Raw genomic sequence first — 20,878 nt, forward strand, 5'->3', positions numbered from 1 at the left:
CAACGAGTCACTAGTTCAACACTAATCTCACCACAGAAGTGCCTTACACTGTTGTCACCGCAGCTTCCTTTTAAGCTTCAATACTTTGTCATATTGTCATATTCAGGCTACTCTAATTGCTGTCATGTTGCTCCCAGAATGAGTAAAAGAAAGTATTTAAAATTTGACTGTTCTGTGACTTCATGGCTGTTAGTACGTGGAACTTAGACAGCTTGCAAGCAATTGTGAAAACTATCCCTCAGGCCTCCTCGCCCTTCTTACTCCATATTCCTCTGTGCAGCAGGAAAGGTCTGTGAGTGGGTGGTAGACCTATCATCCTCTCCAGTGTGCTCAGGTGTTTCTAGGATCCAAGAAGTAATTGAGTTTCACCTCTCGAAAATCCCCATCAGTAAACCAGCTGGTAATCCTTCTGAAATGAAGTAGAGTGCAGATGCGTACGTGCGCATCTTGGTGGGAGTATCGTGGCAGAAAACTCAGTGGAATGATGCAGTGAGAAGGGTGCAATTACAAAGACAAGAACAGCAAGAGGTTTTAGAGAAAAGGAGCCATCAAATCAGGTCAAAATTACAGACAAGGAATAGTTGATGCAAAATTGAATTACACAGGTCCAAATACAATTACAGAGGTCCAAAATCACCAAATATATATTTGGCAATCATATTTATCAGCTTAAATGCATAAGTTAGAGTGCACCTAAAAATACTGCAGAAACTCTGTGGTAGGTCCTACGTTTGAGCTGTATAAAACATCAACATGCACCAGACTGTAATTTTTACGTCTTCAATATAGAGCGTTATGATTTTTAGTGCCATCTTTTTGAAAGCTGCATTAATGATGACGGTCTTCATTTCTGTTTGAGAGGGGATGCATCTTTAGCCAGACAAGTTAATTAACAATTTGACTTAAATATACTACAAATCTCACTGAGAATTGCATGAAAGAAAATCTACCATACAAATGCAGCATTCAGCAGCAGTGAGCAAGAGTTAGAGTTGTTAGGAGAAATAAACAGAAGGTCTGATTATATAATGAATAGATTAGAGAAAAAGTATGATAACTGTTGTATAATATGGACATTATAAACTAGACTTTACCAAAGTACTTTAAGAATATAAGCAGCTCTCATATATTACTTTTGATTAGCCAAGTCACCATCTAATTCATGTGTCATTTTAAATGGCTGGAAAATACACTCATGGGATGGATTATTTGAAACATGTCATAACAGATATTATAATAGACAAGTATGTGAGCAGGTCCAAGAGTGAACGAGTCATGCATAATTCAGCTGTTTGCCTAACAATGGCCCTGCTAGTGTTTTTCTTTCCAAATGTCACCATTGCAGTGCTTCTCAGTGGCAGGCGTCACTAAGAAGACTGACAGGATGGTTGGATGTGCACCCAAAGGTCTTGCATGTACACAATCATTGTTGACGGAATGTCTTCATAATCAAATTACTGAAGATTATGGTAAATGTCTCCTGATTAATGGCTCCAAGCTCAGAAACAACAAGCCTAATGGGCTTGTGACTTTTTACTCTGCACTGACTCAACTACACAAGCACCTAAGAATGTCTCTGAAAATTGTGGATGCATGGGAGAGCATCCACCATGCATAAACAAAATTCATTAGCATTAAGCAGAAGGATAGCTGGGATAGATGATTTGAAACATGTCAATAAGGATATTAGAACAGACAAGAGTGTATTTTCGGAAGAATACTTCATGTGGCGACTGAAGATGGAAACAAAAATATGGATTAAAAGAAGAGAAGGAGTAGAGAGATAAGAAAGAGACAGAACTAGAGAGTGACTGGTTCTGGGGCTTTTCACAGGACCAGAAATGACCTGAAAATGCAGTACAAAGTAAATATATCACACATGCCTTTGAGCATTGTATATAATAAAAAACCCAGAGAGAAGGGAGTCAGTAGGGTTTTTTTTTATTAAGAGCAAAAGAAATAGCCTATCATAAAACCCATATAGTGTGCTTTGCTCTAAGGACTTTACAGATCTACTAAGTGGCTGACAAGAGGATCTATAGTAAGGAAGCACACTGACTCACAGCTCAACTGACAGAAGTTTACTTTGTCTTCTCGTGTGTCTAAATCGAAAAGTTCTTATAATGTGATAACATAAACGCTTGACACTCAAAAGGGGAAATTTAAGAGAAACATTATTTTTCTATGGACTTTACTTGCTTTATTTAGTACCATCAAATGTTACAACAACAACCCACAGCAGTGGCAGTGGAATTTGGGAGTGTGTCCAACAATAGTCAGTACAATAGGCGAGAAGTTTCCTTTTTTGGGAACAGAAGCAAGCATGGAGACTCTCAGGTGGACATTCATGTGCTTTCCTCTAGTCAGCCTGCGGTGTTCAGTGCCAGCAACTTATGAAATCTACACGTGTGCGCACACACACACACACACACACACACACACACACACACACACACACACACACACACACACACACACACACACACACACACTATACAGGCTAACACTAATTAGGTAGAGATATACTACACAGCAGCCGGGCTGCCGCTGGCTCTGTCAACCTCACAATTTGCTTTCAGCCCTCCGGTCATAGACAGGTTTTTATATATGTGTGTGTGTGTGTGTGTTTGTATGTGGTCTATACATCCAAAGTTATGCAAGGTTTTCTTTTTCTTTCTTAGATGTGAATGCAGAATTAGCAACACAAGAGCTAAAACAATAAACATATGGTTGCTTTCTTTGTTACCGTTACCAGTGGATTCTTCAATGATTCTCAATGATTGCATTTTGCTGTACTGACTGTGCTTTGACTACAGTTACTAAAAACAGCATGACATGTCCTCCTGCACTTGTGGCCATAGTAACCCCATTTACTGTTAGATGACATTGCTGCTGTAATATCAGTGAAACAATAAAATCATAAAACAATATTGTAATTGGTTTACATTGACATTTTTTGTTATTTACCATATATATTGTTTAACATAAGTGCACTGTTTGCAGAATAAATTTGTTATCATTTGTTTCTCTTGTCCAATCTCTTTCTAGCCATGTTCAACCTTATTCCAGTGGGGCTACGAGTTGTGGCCATCCAGGGGGTGCAGACCAAACTCTATCTGGCTATGAACAGTGAGGGCTTCCTGTACACATCGGTAAGACACATCATACTAAGCCTGACTAAAAAGAAAAACACAACAAAACAAAACAAAAAATGATGTAATTTAACATGAATAAGGAGTTCAAGGAGTGTGTAAGCAGGTTTAGCAGTGAAAAAGTGCATCATTCAGTTGTTTGCCTACCCCTGTTAGTGGGGTTTTTTTTTTTGTTTTTTTTTTGCAAATGCCACCACCGTACTACCTCTCAGTGGCAGGTGCCACTAAGAAGACTGACAGGCTGGTTAGATGTGCACCCAGAGGGCTTCCATGTACACATTCCTTGTAGACAGAATGTCTTCATAATCATATTACTAAGAATTGTTCTTTATGGTAAAAGGTCTCCCAAATAATTAATGGCATCAAGCTTGGAAACAACAAACCTAATGATCTTGTGACTTTTTACTCTGCAGTTGCTGCTGACAAATTATCTGTTACACATTTTGAAAATAATGAGATGAACAAAGAAGACGATCAAACCTCCTGGCCACTCTGTCTCTGGCCTGAATGTACTCTTTCACACACACAAGCACCACTTAATAAATAGGTTTATATGGAGCTGACACCATTACTTTAAATTTGAAATTGGCAATAGAGCTAAAACCTTAAATGTGAAAAGAAAATATTGAAAAGTACTGAGCAGCATAAAATATGTAGCCACAGTCACTCGCTGGTTTTGTACTTCACACACACCATCGTGATTAATATTTTGGCCTCTGTTGATTTTTTGGAGCCACAAGTGAACTTGGACGGATGAAAAGTGGAATGCAAATTTATCATTTATTGTTTGCTATCTTGGTTAGCAAGTTGCAATCATTACTGTATGGCTACAATGCATAGTCAGACATATCAGCTAATTGTTGCCAAGTAACAAACTAAAGTAACAAAATACTGAAATTTCACTCACCAAAACTAAGACATAAACTTTTTAGTTGACTGTACCAAAACAAAAGCCATGACATAAGTCACATGATCCATTAAAATGATCCTAAAGGCACTAACAGCACACAGATAAGTCCACTTTAATGATCATCCCATGAAAAAGGAAACTATCCACAGAGCCAAAAATGTCTTCTGTACCTGACGTAAATATAATTCTTCAGCGCTGCTAAGCTGGACATTTCAACATGAAAGTCTGTGGAGTCTGATTACCATTTGGAGAAACTAAACTCCAGGTTTTTCCACTTTTGTGTTGGCTTTATTTTGCAGCTCTGGAAGTTTCTTTTTGGTACTGAACAAAGATTTGCTGGTGCTTTGGTGTGAAGGTTAAGTGGTGGTGGGAGGGACTGAAGAAAGTTTGGCAATCCAGGGATAGTTTGCATGCTGTTTACGACATACTGGGACATTCTTCTTAAGCCGATATCAGCCTTAAGCCTTTGGCTCCCTGACAAAGCAATTGCTACTATGAATTCATGTGGAACTTCCAAGCTGCAAGTGTGTCTGTTTGTCTTTGCAGTTTTTCCCCCTAAAATAAAATGGATCAGGCGTAAAGTTTGCTTGACTAATAAACATATGCACATTTTACAGAGATCCACTTGAGCATTAACTAACATTAACTCAATTATGTTTGCTAATTAACCCATAGTAAAAGGCAGATAAGCCTTTGATATCCCTCTTAGAGGCCAGTATTACTGCTGCTATACAATGTCTTACAAACATGTAAAATATCTGGCAGGTTCAACATCCAGTAAGGCAGAATTTAGTATGTGTACATACAGTAAATAAACTGGTTCTTATATAGTGCTTTGCTATTCTACTTGAGCACTTAAGGTACTTTATAATACATGTTTCATTCAACAGTTCAGTCATTTGTTTCTATGCCTAAGTGCTTTCTATGTAACATTCACACACATTCATGCTTTGACGAATCAAGGTTCAGTATGTTGCCCAGGAATACTTTGGCATACAGACTGGAGCAGCCATGGATTAAAGCACCAACTTTATAATTAGTAAATGACCTGCTCTACTGCCTGAGCCACGACCAAGCAAGCAATAATGCTAGCTGGCAAATTAAAAGTAAACTATAACCCAGTCAATTTATATGTATTAAAACAAAATGATTGGCCTGTTGCAGAGGTTGCATTGCAAAAAAACAGTTAGATTCAAACCAGCAGCTCTAGCAAAGACTTAAACTCATTTGAGATGATATGAATATGACCTTTTAAAAAAATCTACAGTCAAGTGAGAAAGTTTCAACAGCCTTCAGTCTTTACTGAAAGTCTCTGAGATACTCACTTTATCTATTAAAATATTTTCTTACCATTCCATCAGTTTGTAGGCTTGAATATATCCGTGCTTTAGGCAGACGTCAGACAGGAAGAGTGACAATCACTCTGATTTATGCAAATTTTATGCAGATTATATGGAAATTGTGCTCTGGCTATCCCCTTCTATAAACACCTTTCCTACATGCCAAAACATTAACAGAAGTTGAAGGAAAAAAAACATCACTGAGGAGAAAGTGTCTGCATTAAAAAATAATGTTAGCATAAAAATAATGACCTCAAAAAACAGACTGAAAATTAAAAACATAACAATAGTTGTTATATGAAAATGAACCCTCTGGGGTCGATGGACGCGCCGGCGTGTCAAAATCACACGACTGATTTAAGATGACACAGCAACAAGATGCAGCGACCCAGAATCTCCATTTCAACTTTTTCTGAACAAAACAGTGGCGTTTACAGCGGCAAGAAACGGTAAAAACGACGTTTTCTAAGGACAGCGCTAGCAAACACTCTCAATCTATTGCCTTAGATTGGCATAGTATGCATTTTTTTTTACATTTCAGTCTTGGTTACATGTGTTGTATTTGATTGCAACAACTCTGTTGTGAATTTGAAATAACATTTTAAAACCCGTTTACAAAATAGACTATTTGACGGTGGTACTTCTGGTTCTGTCACTTCTATGCAGATGATATTCATTTATTCCAAACTTTCTGACCAGGTTTCCTGAAATGTTTGACTGATGCCTTCTTGTTGAACTCAAAATCCAATTCAAAGTCTATATAATCACACTAAGAACTTTCCACTGGTAAGACATCTGCATAGATAATGAGTCATTACAACACTAGATGGTGTGTAATGTAATTTTACCCCATTTGTTTCTCATCCTGGTGAGATTCTGGCTGAGTCTGGCGGCATGATCAGTGTTATAAGTGAAAAAGATGTTGTGGGATGATGTGAGTTATATATATTTACATCTTTTAGGGAAACAAGTATCTGGATCACCATATTGAAAGCTCAGTTTCTATCCAATGAGGGAATCCCAGGGCAAAATGCTAAAACAGTATTTTACATATGCTGTTTTATATGTAATAGATATAAAGAGATATAAAAGAGCTCAGATCAAATAGAGTAGTTTTTTGTTTTGTTTTTTGTTCTTTTTTAAATTGTATGAATGCAGATAAGTATTGGGTTGTTGAGTTTTCTATTTCAGCTAAATTAGAAATGAAACCGAAGTGAATGGAAAGCCAACAATTAGTATTTGTGTTGTTGGGATAGCTGCTCTGGTAAAGTGTTGGCTTCTAGCCACACATTAAGCCAGGAGTCAGTTATTGTAGGGAGAATCCTAATCAACAGTGGAACAGCAGATAATGTGCTCTGGGTTGGGAATTGAGTGGTGCTGCTATATTATAGATATAGTTATATAGTTATTCTGCATTCATTGGTTTGTGCATAAATAAGTGTGGAAACACGTTTGTAATAAAACAAAGGGGATTCCCGAAATTCATATATAGGCAGATTACAGATTACATTTTAGACACTAATATTATTTTGTCATTTATTATAAATGTATATGCATTTTTAGATTCAACCAGCGCTCTGCATTTCCTTTGATCCCAATAAGTGAATACCTTTTGGAGCATAGACTGCTTTGCCTCCCTGTGTATTTGATCATACATTACGACGTGTTCCGTACATTTAGGAGCAGGAGACATACACCAAGAAAAAGGTAGTGTGAGAGAAATGAAAAGTGAGAAAAAAGAATGCACATGTGTGGGTGAGACAGAATGCACCAGTGAAAATATATTCATCTATCAGTGTTAACGTGTGGGAGAGGAAGATCCAATTAATATGTAGTTTACTTTACTATCCTCTATTTTTCTGTTTGCTTCTCTCCTTTGTCAGAATTAATGAAGCATGTTTAGCATTAGAATTCGACTAATATTATTAACAAGGAATAACTGTTGTTGGTATAATCTAAAAGAATCAACAAAAACATGCAGTTACCAACTCACTGCTTTTTAATATGGATAAAACAATCCTTGCTGATATAGTTTCAGATCTGCAAGCATGTTTTTAGATGCTGAGCTAAGGTGTGTGCACATATCTCACGAGGTGCCTTAGAAGTGGTGTTATTAATTTCCTGGTGGGTCAAATTTGAATTAGTGTGAGTCACTATGGCTCCAGTTGAGTCTCGTCTAGACTGCTGTGTGTGAGCATACGTGTAAAATGGAGAGTTCAGGGCTCTTGGGGTGAAGATATTTATCAGGCAACTACTGAAGTTTATAGGCTAAAATACCTGACATTTAAATCTATACAATGGTCATACATTCTGTGAAGTCCTGCATGCTCATTTAAAAAGTGCCAAAAAATACAAAAGTTAAAGGACAGATCATCAGAAGAGTGGGTTGGAAAAGAAAAAGGTTCTTTTTGAAGTCTCACTTACTATTTTAGTTTATGTTTAGAAATGCATTTTAACTCAGAATATTTTTCTTCAGAGGCCATTAAAGGGCATGTTTTATTCTTTAAAATGTAACCAAAACATGTGTTTGTAGTTAAAAAAAATCTTTTCTCACTTTTCATGACAATCTACTGCCTGTGAGGTTTGTGTCAGCAATCACAAATACAAGCTGTCAGCATGTGGGGCATTCAAGAGTCATCTGTAAATTGTAATTACAGAAAATATCCCATGAACGCTCTTCAGAACTAGCACTGCACAGCAAATAAAATTACAGATAGAAGGGTATCAAAGAAGTGTATTATGTCCTTGTACATTATGTATTTGTGTTTTAGTGCACTCCTGTTTGATATGTGGTTGGCGCTCGCCTTTTCAGCTATTTAGCAAGCACAATACCTTTGGTAAATAGCCACTGCTGTATGGTTTCACTCCATTGAGCTGTGTCATTAACTACTTTGTGCTGTGTGTATGTGCTTGTGCTTGTAAATTAAATGTGTACCCTGTGTGGGTGTGCCTGTTTGTGTTTGGTATTTGCAAGGGTCTTTTCCACTAGATTAAAAATCTCAATTTATCCCCAAACAACTGAACACCACTGGCAGTATGTTCTTCTTCTTTAGCTAAAGTTAAAAAAAACCCCAGAAAAAACCCTTTTAGTCCAGTTTCACTGGCAGTGAAAAAACAGTTTTAGTAAGATTTGCCTCCACTGCCCAGTCAGTCACTGTGAATTAATGTGTCTGCAAAGAACAACACTCAGTTCTGAATGCACTGGTATAATTGGTGTCATTTTTGTTTTGATATGGCAGCTGAATACGCACATAGCATTGATTTGGCTTGTCTTGTCTCGTCGAAATCCAGCCAGTATATTTACAGAGGAGATCAGTTCCATTATGCTAGTATTTCTCCTCCAGCTGATTGGATCAGAAAAACATTACTGGGCTGCAATTGCTCCCCTGAAGCAAACAATTTAAGAGTGCATCGTAACTGACAGTGTTTCTTGACATGATTGCTTTGCTAATGGAATACTCATTTAACGGTTACCCATACCACTTTTGATTTGTTTAATTGTGTGTGTGTGTGTGTGTGTGTGTGTGTGTGTGTGTGTGTGTGTGTGTGTGTGTGTGTGTGTGTGTGTGTGTGTGTGTGTGTGCAGGTTCCCCAGATGGAGATTGTGGGTCTTTCCATGCATGTCAATGTATTTTTTAAAATGACAAGGAAACATCCTTTAGCACAGTATGTTTAACACTTCATCAGCTTTTAAATGTCTCCCTCCTACAGGCAGTTATTAGACCGTGCTCAGGCAATACTACCATGCCTTCAGCTGTTGTAAAACAGCAGACGGTTCTCTGTATGCAATATTATTTGACAATAAAAGCCTTTTGTTTATAAGACTACATTTGGATAAGCTTGTGACTGCTGAAATGAGAGCTCATTTGTCGTTTTCAAAATGCAAAATTTAATAAACCTAAGTATGAACGCTGTGAAGTTTTAATAATGATAAAAAAAACTACACAAAAAAATTCAATTACTAACTAAGAATTACTGGTATGACATCTTTTTTATAACATAGAATATATGGGTAGCCAACCTGTGAACCACAAATCATACAATTCAATGTGTAATTAATGAACAGGGAAATATTTTTAAAAAATGTGTGAATAAAAAGGGACTCTTTTCATGATAATAAATCGTGAAAAGATAACCTTTAATTCTCCATCTCTATTCTGCCTACCAGGCATGTCAAAGAGCATGCTAATACAAAGAGGGTCTATAAAGTTAAATAAAAGCATCCTTTACAAAGCTTCTTTAGAAGGAATATATGAATAGACAAGGACAGATTTTTTTTTTCCATTTGTATTAAATGTAAAAAATTTATTAACAGTTCCAGGCTTCATTATTAGGAACAAGGTGATGTACTAGCACAGCAGGGGTAGTTGTCCAGGTTATATCAAACACATGGGAGACTTACTTCATCTGATTTACTTCAGCCATTTCTGGTATCTGTGAAACAGCTTTTCTGAACTTTTTCCAAGTAAGGTTGCCAGCTGTGAAGCATTAGGAAAATGACTTTTCATAGCTGCACATTGAAAAGGCCATGCAGCGCTATGGAATCATTAAAGGTCTATTTAGCCAATCCACCATAGAGAAATGCTTTGAGAGAGATGACAAGGCTGCTTTCTATTTTTAAAGTGATTTCCCCCTGCTTCGTCTAGCAGTCGAGTCGTGATTAAAGTGATGCAAGATTTTCTTATTTTTTCACTGGGAGATTGGTTTTAGTGAACAATCAGCATGCTATTGACTGAAGAAAATGCTACTGGAGCAAACTCCAAAGAGTCTGAATGTTTCTGTCTATCACAGTCCTGTTAGAATAGAAATGGGGATCCCCTGCCATTTTGGCCCCTCTTTGCGTCAGTTTGAGCGAGGCTTCTGTCCAGAGATCGGTTCAGATACAGTTGTAATGGCCAATAGCCTCTCCTCCATCCTGGCTCTAACTGTGCGTGTGTCTGTATCTGTCTGTTTATCAATAGACTCGGACTTATTCTTCTCCAGGAGGAGAGTAATGAGCCAAACCCACATGGGCTCGTTATTAAAGGTAGAACAGAACTCTTGGCTTCAGAGTAGCTTATTGTTCTGGTTCCAATTGCTGCTCGTGCATAACTGAGATGGCTGCTGCTTAGTCTTTCTACACTGGTCAGCCACAACATTAAAACCACCAGCATATTATGTATGTTGCCCCTTGTGCCCCTGCTAATGGATTGCCAGCTCAGGCTTGTTCTACTTCAACCCATGGATCATTGTGCTCTGTGTTCAAAGTAGTTTTTGTAGTTCATTGAGTGACTGTCCTGCTGAAGGAGGCTGCTTCAATTGAGATATGCTGTTTTTTTTTCTCCTCCTTGAGGCCTTAAATGCTGATTTGTCAAAACTTCTGGTATCTCAAAATTATGCACAGGGTGACATTTTCATCTGTGTCCTGACACACTGGTCTTAAGTAGTGAGAGAGAGGTTTCCAACCTAAAAGATGCATGGAAAAGGACCCTTTGCATCACAAGGGGGCATATTTTAACTTAAAAACATGCAAACATATTTTCTTATAGTAGGTTCCAATGCAATGCTAAGAAGGAATAATTATAACAAGTGGTAAAAAAAAAAAAAAAAAATTGGAAAGAAAAAATGGATAAACTGCAAAAATCAGGAAGCAAACTCCAGTCTTTAGACTGAAAAACCTGTGACTTGCTCTGTAACCACCCCTCAAACCTCAAACCTCCTGATGTGGAGTTTCTAGCTCTTTTAAAAATAAAGCATGATCTTTGGGTATCCAGTAAGAACACACTGAAGCCACTTACATAACTGCTTAAACTTATAGGCCCGCCTACAGCTGCACGGACATGACTGAAGATCTTACACTCTAATTTTTATTTTTGAAAGCTAGATGATTGTGATAATATACAAAGCAAAAAAAAAAGAAGCCTTTAATATGTTTTCATGCATTTGAATACAAGATTATTAGTAACTCTGGTAATTGGGTAGTTCGACCCATGGTAGAAAGACACACACATAGACACAAAGTCGGAAAAGCCCAGAATGGAGGCAAGGAGAGAGACTAGTGTGACTGTAAATTACATAAGATATGCAAAAAAGAGTCTGTCTCTTATTGCAATGGTAGTGGAAACATTGATCTATCAGTAGAATTTTGGTACTCATGATGCTGAAGCAAAACTGAGAACTAGGTCTGAGCTTACTGGATACATCTTATTAAGGTGATGTGTCATCATCTTTCTTTCACTTTCACTCTGCTTCTTTTAGAGATTTTTGATGCATGGTCTGTGAAGGCTAAATCAGTGAGAGGGGGTGATAAATGAGCTTGGTTCTCAGTTACTGTAGCTAGGTGTAGATTTTATGTCTTGAGTAACTTCTGAGGCTTTGTGTGACAAAAGGCTCAGTGTGATGTGGTAGAGCTGTTTTAACAAGTTCAACAAATTCCAGTCTTTTGTGTGCTTTAACTGTCTTGTATACACGCTTCAAACCAAACCATCACACATGACATTCCGCCTTTTGAAGTCCTGTTACTGCTCACAAAAGTGACACTGTTGAACTGTTAAAAAAAAAAAAGATACGCTGTTGCAGATGACTGTGTCTGGTAGTGACATGTTGTTTGTCATGCTCTCACACTGGGTTGCTGGCCTTGGAGACACGTCATCACTTTCACCTGTCATGTTTTGGTTTTTTTTTTTAACTTGGATTAAGACTGAGTCTAACTCTAATCTGTGAGAGGCATCCTTATTTTTTACTGGTTATTCTACATATGACTAACTGTGCACATGCTGGTGTTTGCATGTACTTTATGTACTTCCATTTTCAAAGTGTCCAAAGAAGAAAACTCTAAAGCAGGAACAATCACCAGTGACTTGCCCTACTTGCCTTATGCACAGTCTTGATCTCTCTCAAGGGAAATTGTCTCCTAACAGATTAGACACTGTTTTCTGTGCTTACCATCCAAGCAGCTCCACAAACACTGCAAACATTCAGCTAAGCACATACCCCCACCACCACCACCAACACACACACACATACACACACACACACATGCACGCACACATAGGCACTTGTCTCAGGGGAAATAAGCCTCAGTGATGCTGTTGTAGCAATAATGAGAAAAATCCATACAAGTGCTAGATACTAAACCTAACTCAAAGGGCATATGAACTCTTGCACAGTATGGAGTCCAGAAGATGAACTTCAAAACTGCCACACCCAGTAGATCAGTGACAGAGAAAAGAAGTATTCAAAAAACCTTAAAAGATGCATGTGCAACTTCAAGTACACATAAAGTTCCCTAACTCAGAAAGATAATGATCTTCTCATACATATTTAACAGCTAGGACCAAATAAGAATATAGTATTCAATCTGCCTGTATGTTTTATTAATACTCTTCTATATCTGTCATATCACTGTTATCTATGCTACATTCTTCACTACAGTAATTGGAACGGATAGATTTTAGAAGATTATCATGGCACATTAAAGCAGACGCTTGAAACTTAAGATACAGTTCTTGTCGAACTTGCAGCACATGTAGCATGATTAGGTTTCACTATCAAGTAATTAACTATTTATTTCATCTGCTTCCATTTATAGATATAGTTTAAATTAACGTTAGATCTCGTAAACTACTGTCCAACTACCTGTATATCTGATTGTCTTCATCCTCTGACAGGAACACTTTACACCGGAGTGCAAATTCAAGGAGTCAGTGTTCGAGAACTATTATGTGACATACTCCTCCATGATATACCGGCAGCAGCAGTCGGGCAGGGGCTGGTACCTCGGTCTGAACAAGGAAGGAGAAATCATGAAGGGGAATCATGTCAAGAAGAACAAGCCAGCAGCCCACTTTCTTCCCAAACCTCTAAAAGGTAGGCCTTTCCAGAGCTTTTACTTTTTACTTTTCAATACTAAGGTTCAGAATATATCTGTTATATGATAGGAACTAGTTTGTGGAATGTATTATCCATACCTGGTTGCATTAATGTTCTAATTGCTTATATTCAAAAGTGTAAAAGGTAACAGTAGCTATTATTACTGTAGTCTTCCCTGAAAATGAAAAATACTGACAAGTAACAGAAATAATAGAGAGAGAATACTGGCATATAATCAAGTATGTACACACAACACTACTTTGCAAAATGGTTGCTTTTCAAAAAGGTATCAGTTTTCCCATTCAATTAGCCCATTTTTATTTTATTTATATTTTAGACCTTTTTGTAGATATTATTGGCTAAAAACTAAGTGCATTGTTTTCTATATGGCTCCTTTACACTAAGCATTTTCTTCAGAGAATTTTACATTAACCTATTCAATAGCTTCCTCAAGCTGGTCACACTCCATTGCAGGCACAATGCGAAGCGAGGCTGACACTTTTCACTAGCAGTCCCCATGCAGGACTGTAAATTCACTGAGAACCCCACCCATAAAGAATATGTATGTGGTAATGTGGCCATGAGCAACAGAGGAAACAGGCCACAGTCCTTTCATCTTTGACAAGACACAGATTTACCTTTCAGAAAGAAGAGAGAGGGATAGACAAAGAGAGAGAGACTGTTTTCTTTTTAGTGAGACAAAAGAAAAACACCCTGGTCTTCATTTTTTGTCTCAGTAAGAAATCAAAGGCTTGCAGTGCAAAATACTCAAAACAATGCAGAGGGCAGTTTCTTTATATTGTTGACTGTTAAGTGCAGTTTAGATCCTGTCATCTGGTTCTGTATTTTTGAGCTTTAAAATAATGATCTGAATTTAGATAATCAAGTTTAAATATAAAAATTTACTTTTAAGGATGTGCCAAAACTATGACACGAGTCTTGAGTATGAGGGAGTCTCGCTGAATGTTTACAGCTCTTGTTATTAAGTGTCACTGATGCAGTTGTGAATTTTTAAAACAAAATTGCAGTCATTTGAGAAATTGCTGTGACAGCTTAACATTAATTTTACCAACATAACTCATAAAAATGTCATAAACATGGCAGCATGTCAAACTTACATTAATACGTTAGCATTATATTGCATTAAATGCGGTACGTGGTTGGCTTTACACTGGCTGTTTTGGAAAAAAATTATGTTTATAATTTTTAAAATTATGTTAAGATTGAATATTAAATCAATGGTAGTCTTTTTTCCTATTAAGAGGCATTTAAATTTTTGTAACATTCTTCAAAAGCCAGATATTCCCCACATATTGTATTTCACACTAGTCTCTGAAATGCAGTGGCTGGACCAACCTTTTTTTTGGGTGGGTGTCTGAAGTGTGATGGTAGTACTGATGATGATAATTGCAGCTTGAACTTGGTTCAGATTGGTTCAGAACCACCTCCTCAAAATGGGGAAATTGTTCATATTCATACATAGTTTGTAGAACTGGAGAAGAGATAGATTGTTGTGCTTAGTCTTGAACCCATCTTTGCTTTGCAGCTCAAATTTCACGTTTGAGATTGTGGCACATCAGATGGTTGCACATGAAACACAGTTATTGGCATATTCTGATGTAATAGCAGGTCTTTGTTCCTGTAAAGTAGAAATTTTCACAGTTCAGTTTATTTTCACTTCAGCTGAGTACACAGTTGAAAGCAAACGACCAAGAAGCTGGTTGGAATGTTGAAGCTTGACTTTGACTGAAAATTTCATTTTTCTGTGTTTTCAGCCAAATTGGGATTCTGCTTTGACATTTTTCATTTTTCATTTTTCATTTTTCATTTTTATTTTTGTAGACAACCTGACACTTTACAAAAATGTTTTTGTCCAGTAATAATAGCTAGCAACAGCAACAAGACAAAATGTTTCAAATTGTCCTTTTTCACCTGCTAAACATTGTCTCTGTCAGAATACAGTCGTGTGAAAGTTTGTTTGGCTCTTAAACTCTGCTTAATTATCCAAGTGCATGTCCTTGGAACGTACTTTCGCTGGCCGTATTCTTCACTTCGAACAATTTGATTGTCACACAATGTAAACTTTGCAAATAACTGACAAAAGTGACTGAATGAGGAAGATTTTTTATAAGGACTCAGCTGTTATGCACACCTCTTAAAGTCGAAGATATTGGCAATATAAGTGTGCATTTGCTTGCTTTGAGGAAGTTGTTATTGTTATTATGCAATCATAGACAGCATCAAGTTGGCCATCGCTCGGGTGCTGGTGTACCTTACTGGGTTAAGCAGGTGACCTATAAGCTCTAGGGTTATTGCAGATGCCTGGGGTCAAATCTGCCACTCACCCACGTTAAATCCCCCCCTAAAATATTACGTTTTTAATGGCAATAAAGAACCAAATCATAAAACATCATCTTAACACAAAAGAATACCTTAGTAGTATATGAGGAATTTTCTTCAGTATTTCAGCTGCGGTAGAGTGCTTTATATTCCAGTTTAGAGTTAATTTTTTCATTTCTTCTATTTGCTGAATCGATGGTCCCCCTTCTTGTGTCTTTAGGGAAGCTTCCCCAGCCAGCATCTTATTAAGAACCCATATTTGCCCTCTGAGATCACGATAATAGCTTTTCACCTTCATTTAACAGGCCATCCAGAGGGTCTCAAACACACTGAAGAGAAACAGCTGGTGAATGACTGGCTTGCTTTATGCTGACAGACAAATACAGAGAAAGAGAAGAATTGAATAACGAGGATAGATCGAGGCTATGTGACACAGTAATTGTAACTGATACCGAAAACTATCGACTGTGGCTGCATTTTAACTTGGAGAGGAAATATAGTTTTTTTTTTCTTTTTTTCAATAGCAAATATAATATGAGACACTATTGTAATACTCCTTCTTGTGTACAAACTTTAAAGTATCCTGTAGTGCACAATATTTATTAAATCTTCATTTGAATTTCAGATGTAGCGAGTTGATTGGAAATAACTTTGCACTGGAGAATCATTCCCTCTGAAATCATTCAGAGGGAGAAGTGTTACAGGGCACCAATTAAGAATCTGTCTCAACACTGGCGATGACATCTCTTTCAGACATTACTCACTGCTCTTCTGGTTGCACTCTGTGAGCCTCAGCCTACAGCCTCTCATACTGTGTTCCTCTGGATGTAGCGAGTTTAGCTCGTGTCATTTCAAGTCCAAGTGGAAAAGCCTCTTAAAACTCTCCCAAAAACTCCTGATACATGAAGCAAACACCTGCTTTTATGTGGAGTAGCATCTACTAGGTGATTTGTTTGGAGAAATGTGAAAAATGACAATATGGTTAGTTCTGGGTTTAAATACATAAAATAGCAGAGGTGTTGAGGATAGCAATGATCTAGTACTGTAATGTTGAGGTCAGCCACTTATCACTGTAATAACAGAATAGCCTGCTGTTACAAACAAGACTGGAACCAATCAGCAGTTTCCCAACCGAATCCTCCCAATGATTTATGTTTTTATACAAGGATGGGCACTGGATTGCCGCTGACACAAAAAATGCTGGACTAAGTAAAGTGTCTGAAGGACTGGGTTTGCTGTTTCAGCCACAAACTCCCTGAGGAATGAACATCAAATAGCATGCTAGGCAGAAGGATGTTGACAACATCCTGAAACCAAAGACTATGAACCTCAGATTACTGATATTTCTCCTGAAAAAGGTGCTGTTAAATGCAGACTGGACCAGTGCTGCACACACAGCAAAGCTGAAGCACTAGCAACTCTTGAATTTATAATGTCATGCTGTGAATATAAGATTTTTCTTTTTACTTCAGCACCAAGAGGGTCTACTTGATTCAGCAGTTTGGAGGGAACTATAACGTGGTGCCAAAAAGTACTTGGACAGATAAGCTGAGAGCAATCTTCCATAACGTCACAAAATATTAGATGAACAGGTTTTTAATGCATAGAAAAGACTAAGACAAATAATTATTTTGTCATTTAAACAATAATATAGCAGGTAGTTTTATGTGTGTGCAGAAGGATGGTCTCTTAGCGATACTGAGCTAATTTTGAACCATTAATCAACTGACACAGGTTTTTAAAATGTAAATCTCTTTATTTATCAAATTTTAATGTTTATGTGCTAAAATAGTGCAAAAACAATTGTCAAGCAAGAACAACTATGGTGAGATCACAGAAAACAAACAGCACAGCAACAATAACATGTTATACATAGATATTATCTGTTTTTTTCCTGGGTACATGATGATATTTATGTTTGAAAGTAATGAAAAAAGACAAGTTTTGTATTTCTGGTGATAGGAGTAATTATAGCTTATGATCTGATTAATAAGCTGACTAAACAATTAAACTTTGCTATCCTCCCTAGCTGCCACCTATTACTGCCTGAGACAGTAATTCAGCTGTGGTAGCTCTCCTTTTTTAGGCTAATTGCCGTAATGGATGATGTAATCCAGGATGGTGACAAGTGAGACAGATAACATCTCATGAAATTACTATATTCGGCAGTATTTTGATCTGGAAATATAATGGTTACAACTGGTTAAACAGACATTTAACCAGTGGACAAAACACTGCCTCTTTCACTAATATTGTTAAAACATGTCAGTTTGCCTGATTTGCATTTTTCTTGTGTTTTCACAGTTGCAATGTACAGAGAGCCATCTCTCCACGACTTGACAGAGTTCTCCCGCTCTGGCAGTGGCACACCCACCAAGAGTCGGAGTGCCTCAGCAGTACTCAATGGAGGGAAAGCTGTGAGCCAGAACGAATCAACGTAGCCTGGTAGCCCAACCCAGGCCTGGGGCCGAACCGTGAAACCTTACCTCTAGCAGAGCATGAATCCAAGCAGACTTGTTTCTCCGATCAGCGGTTCAGGACTAGCTAGGACAACAAATCACACATAAACAACCAGACACCGTCAATCAAAAGCACCTATCATCCTGGTCAGTCATCATCAAAACAGTATCAACAGTAAGAAACTTAACAGCACATAGATCATTCTGGAATTAAGGAACTGATTAAAACGTTATTTTTGGGCTTGAGGTTTATTGACGACCTTAGACACTCTATTTTTGTGATGATTGCATACCAGTTAGCTCATTTTTATCTTATTTTGGTAATTACTTTACTGTGCACAGTAAGTTTTCTTCATGCAGACACCAAGCCCGCGTGTATCTGTTAGACAGGGACGGGAAGTTAGACATGCAGGTGTTCAGGGCAGTCAGTAATGGTGCTGGTCTACAAGGTTGCAGTGGTACCGTACAAGCCCTGATCTCTGTCTCATCCATGCTTCTGTGAATACAAAGCCTATAAACTCCCTGGTATGGTACAGCCTAGTGCTACTGAGACTGTGGCCAGCCAGATGGTAGCTCTCCTGCGTCCTAGTGCACACGCTCAGAGACTGAGCTCTCTAGCATGGGAAAATGAAGCCTATGTACAACTGACCTGAGATATAAGGGGCAGTGTGGCTCTCTTGCAGTTTTACCTTTTCCTTTATTTTATTTTTTTTAAAATTTGGAGATGCCACAGCTGCACCTTAGTTTTTGCTAATTTTCTGAATTAGCTGTGAGATTTTGTTTAATAACTGATTATGTTCCTTCTTGTTCTCTTCCCTTGCCATCGTTAAGCATTTGCATCTTTGTTCATTAATGAAAAATGGTTCCAGCAAACCAAAGACAGAAAAAGAGTGTCCCTTTAAGCCGCTGAAAGCCAAGTCAGTATAAAAGCAAAGCTGGATCTTTTTGTTTTTTTATTGTACATTTTTGATGAGAGAAAGCAAAGGTTTGTGAAAAAAGAAAAAAGAAAGACAAAGGAAGTGATTTTAACCACTTTGGAGTTGGCAGCGTGCTTGACGTGCTTTTTGATGATACACTCGATGACTGAGGTATGAAACGACTATCCTGTGTCCCCATTCCCTTCTGTTACCACAGTGTCACAATGTCTCTAGCTCTTGTCCTCGTAATCGGTTCCTCCCTTTGTGCTTGTGTCATACTTCGAAACCCCAACCATCCTTTTTTGTCGACTTCTATTGACTGATACACTTCACCATAGGATGGTGAATGACCCTTCCCAGGATGCTTGTTATGTGTTTGAGTAACTTATTGTGGTGACAATATTTTCTATATTTAAAAAAAATACTGTGGACTTTTAGGTGGCTTAACATTTTATAGGACACGTCATATTTGTAAAAGTGAAGAAAAAAAAAAGATAAAGTCATACAAAAATGAACATCTTCCCTTTCTTGCACTGGGCATGTACAAACACATATGTACAAAAAGGACCCTTTTGTGGGCTATGTACGCTTCCCTTCAGCTACATAACTTCCTTCTGGTACATGCTTCTGGGAGACTTTCTTTTCTTGGTTTCCTCTGGAGGTGGTCTTTATTAGGTGAACCTATCTGTTGCATGGGAGAAGGCAGGGAAATTCTGGTCTAGAGCTGCATGATGTAGGCTATGTGTATTAACCCATGTTGGATCATGTGTTCCAAACTACCAGACAGATACTCTGATGAAACAACATATACAGGCAGACATTGTGGCTGGCTGATAACTTCCAGTTGTTTATTATTTGTTGTATACACAAAAATGCACTGAATAAAATATTTATATTAAGATATACTTTTAAAATGTGTCAGTCCTCTTCTTTGTTCAGTCGTTTACTTCATTTATTACACTCATTAGCTATTGCAGTCATACAGAACACTAGATTGTTACAATTAAACAATAAATCTGTGTTTTATTGTACCCAGAAATACATTCACCCTTGAGAAACTCTTGAACATAAACTAATTCCTGGCATCTTTCTTGTCTGTGAACATCAATGTGTCATACCTAGGTGGAAAAAGCCTTTAATTGCCTCTGAGTGTTACACAGGCCTAAAGGGCTTATTCTATCAAAAAAATCAATATCTTTTCAACGTGGTAGAAGACTGGGTATTTGGAAATCGCTTCACAGCTGTAACATTTCCTGTTGCCTGAATAAGTGCTGGTTTAGCTGAGTAAAATTATTATGTAAGCAATAATGCGTTTGCCTTTTTCCAAGGAGCTAAATATGAGTTGGTCATAGTAAAAATGATTCAAAAAGTCTTTACTTAATATTAATAACAATAAAATATCCATCTATCCATTCTCTTCCACTTATCCTTAACAGGGTCGCAGGGTTGCTGGGATAATCACCTAAGGCAGTTGAGAAAACTAAGTTAGGGAAGAATACTCCAAATGACGGCATTACAGTGTGTTAACCTACCAAGTTTATTTGTAATATGATAAAACCTCTCAATATGAGAAATGGCATCTTGCTTAACATAGGGTCACATTCCTCTGATTGCAATGTCGCATGTCAAGATTTTAAAAATGAACTTAAAGAAATTCATACTCTGGGATAAAGTTTAAGTTCTGTAATTATACAACACTCCAGGAGCAAACAAGACTTTTTCTGGTTATCACAGCCCATTGTTCATCTTCAGAATAAGCTCTCTCATCATCCTTGGAGTGTGAGTGTTAAAACAGGCATCAATCTGGTCTTTGGAGACTACCTCATTACGCCCATTGCCATCAGAGACAGGAGGACTAATAGGCTTCTGTAATATGGGCCCTGATATGAGCGACTTCATCGTTCATGTA

At 37.6% G+C, this 20,878-nt stretch overlaps 1 protein-coding gene across 4 annotated transcripts in view; it reads left to right on the forward strand.

Annotated features, from left to right (window-relative positions):
- fgf13a (fibroblast growth factor 13a) overlaps window positions 1-19,849 on the forward strand; it is a 99,247-nt gene extending 79,398 nt beyond the window's left edge. For all 4 annotated transcript variants that reach the window (XM_026144991.1, XM_026144999.1, XM_026145005.1 and 1 more), the window contains 3 exons: window positions 3,049-3,152; window positions 13,052-13,250; window positions 17,898-19,849. In XM_026144991.1, the coding sequence (XP_026000776.1) occupies window positions 3,049-3,152; window positions 13,052-13,250; window positions 17,898-18,034 (440 nt within the window). In that variant the 3' untranslated portion in view covers window positions 18,035-19,849. The remainder of the gene's footprint in view (window positions 1-3,048; window positions 3,153-13,051; window positions 13,251-17,897) is intronic.
- The last annotated feature ends 1,029 nt before the right edge of the window (window positions 19,850-20,878 follow it).

This window comes from Astatotilapia calliptera, chromosome 2 (assembly GCF_900246225.1).
Source record: "Astatotilapia calliptera chromosome 2, fAstCal1.2, whole genome shotgun sequence".
Taxonomy (NCBI): Eukaryota; Metazoa; Chordata; class Actinopteri; order Cichliformes; family Cichlidae; genus Astatotilapia; species Astatotilapia calliptera.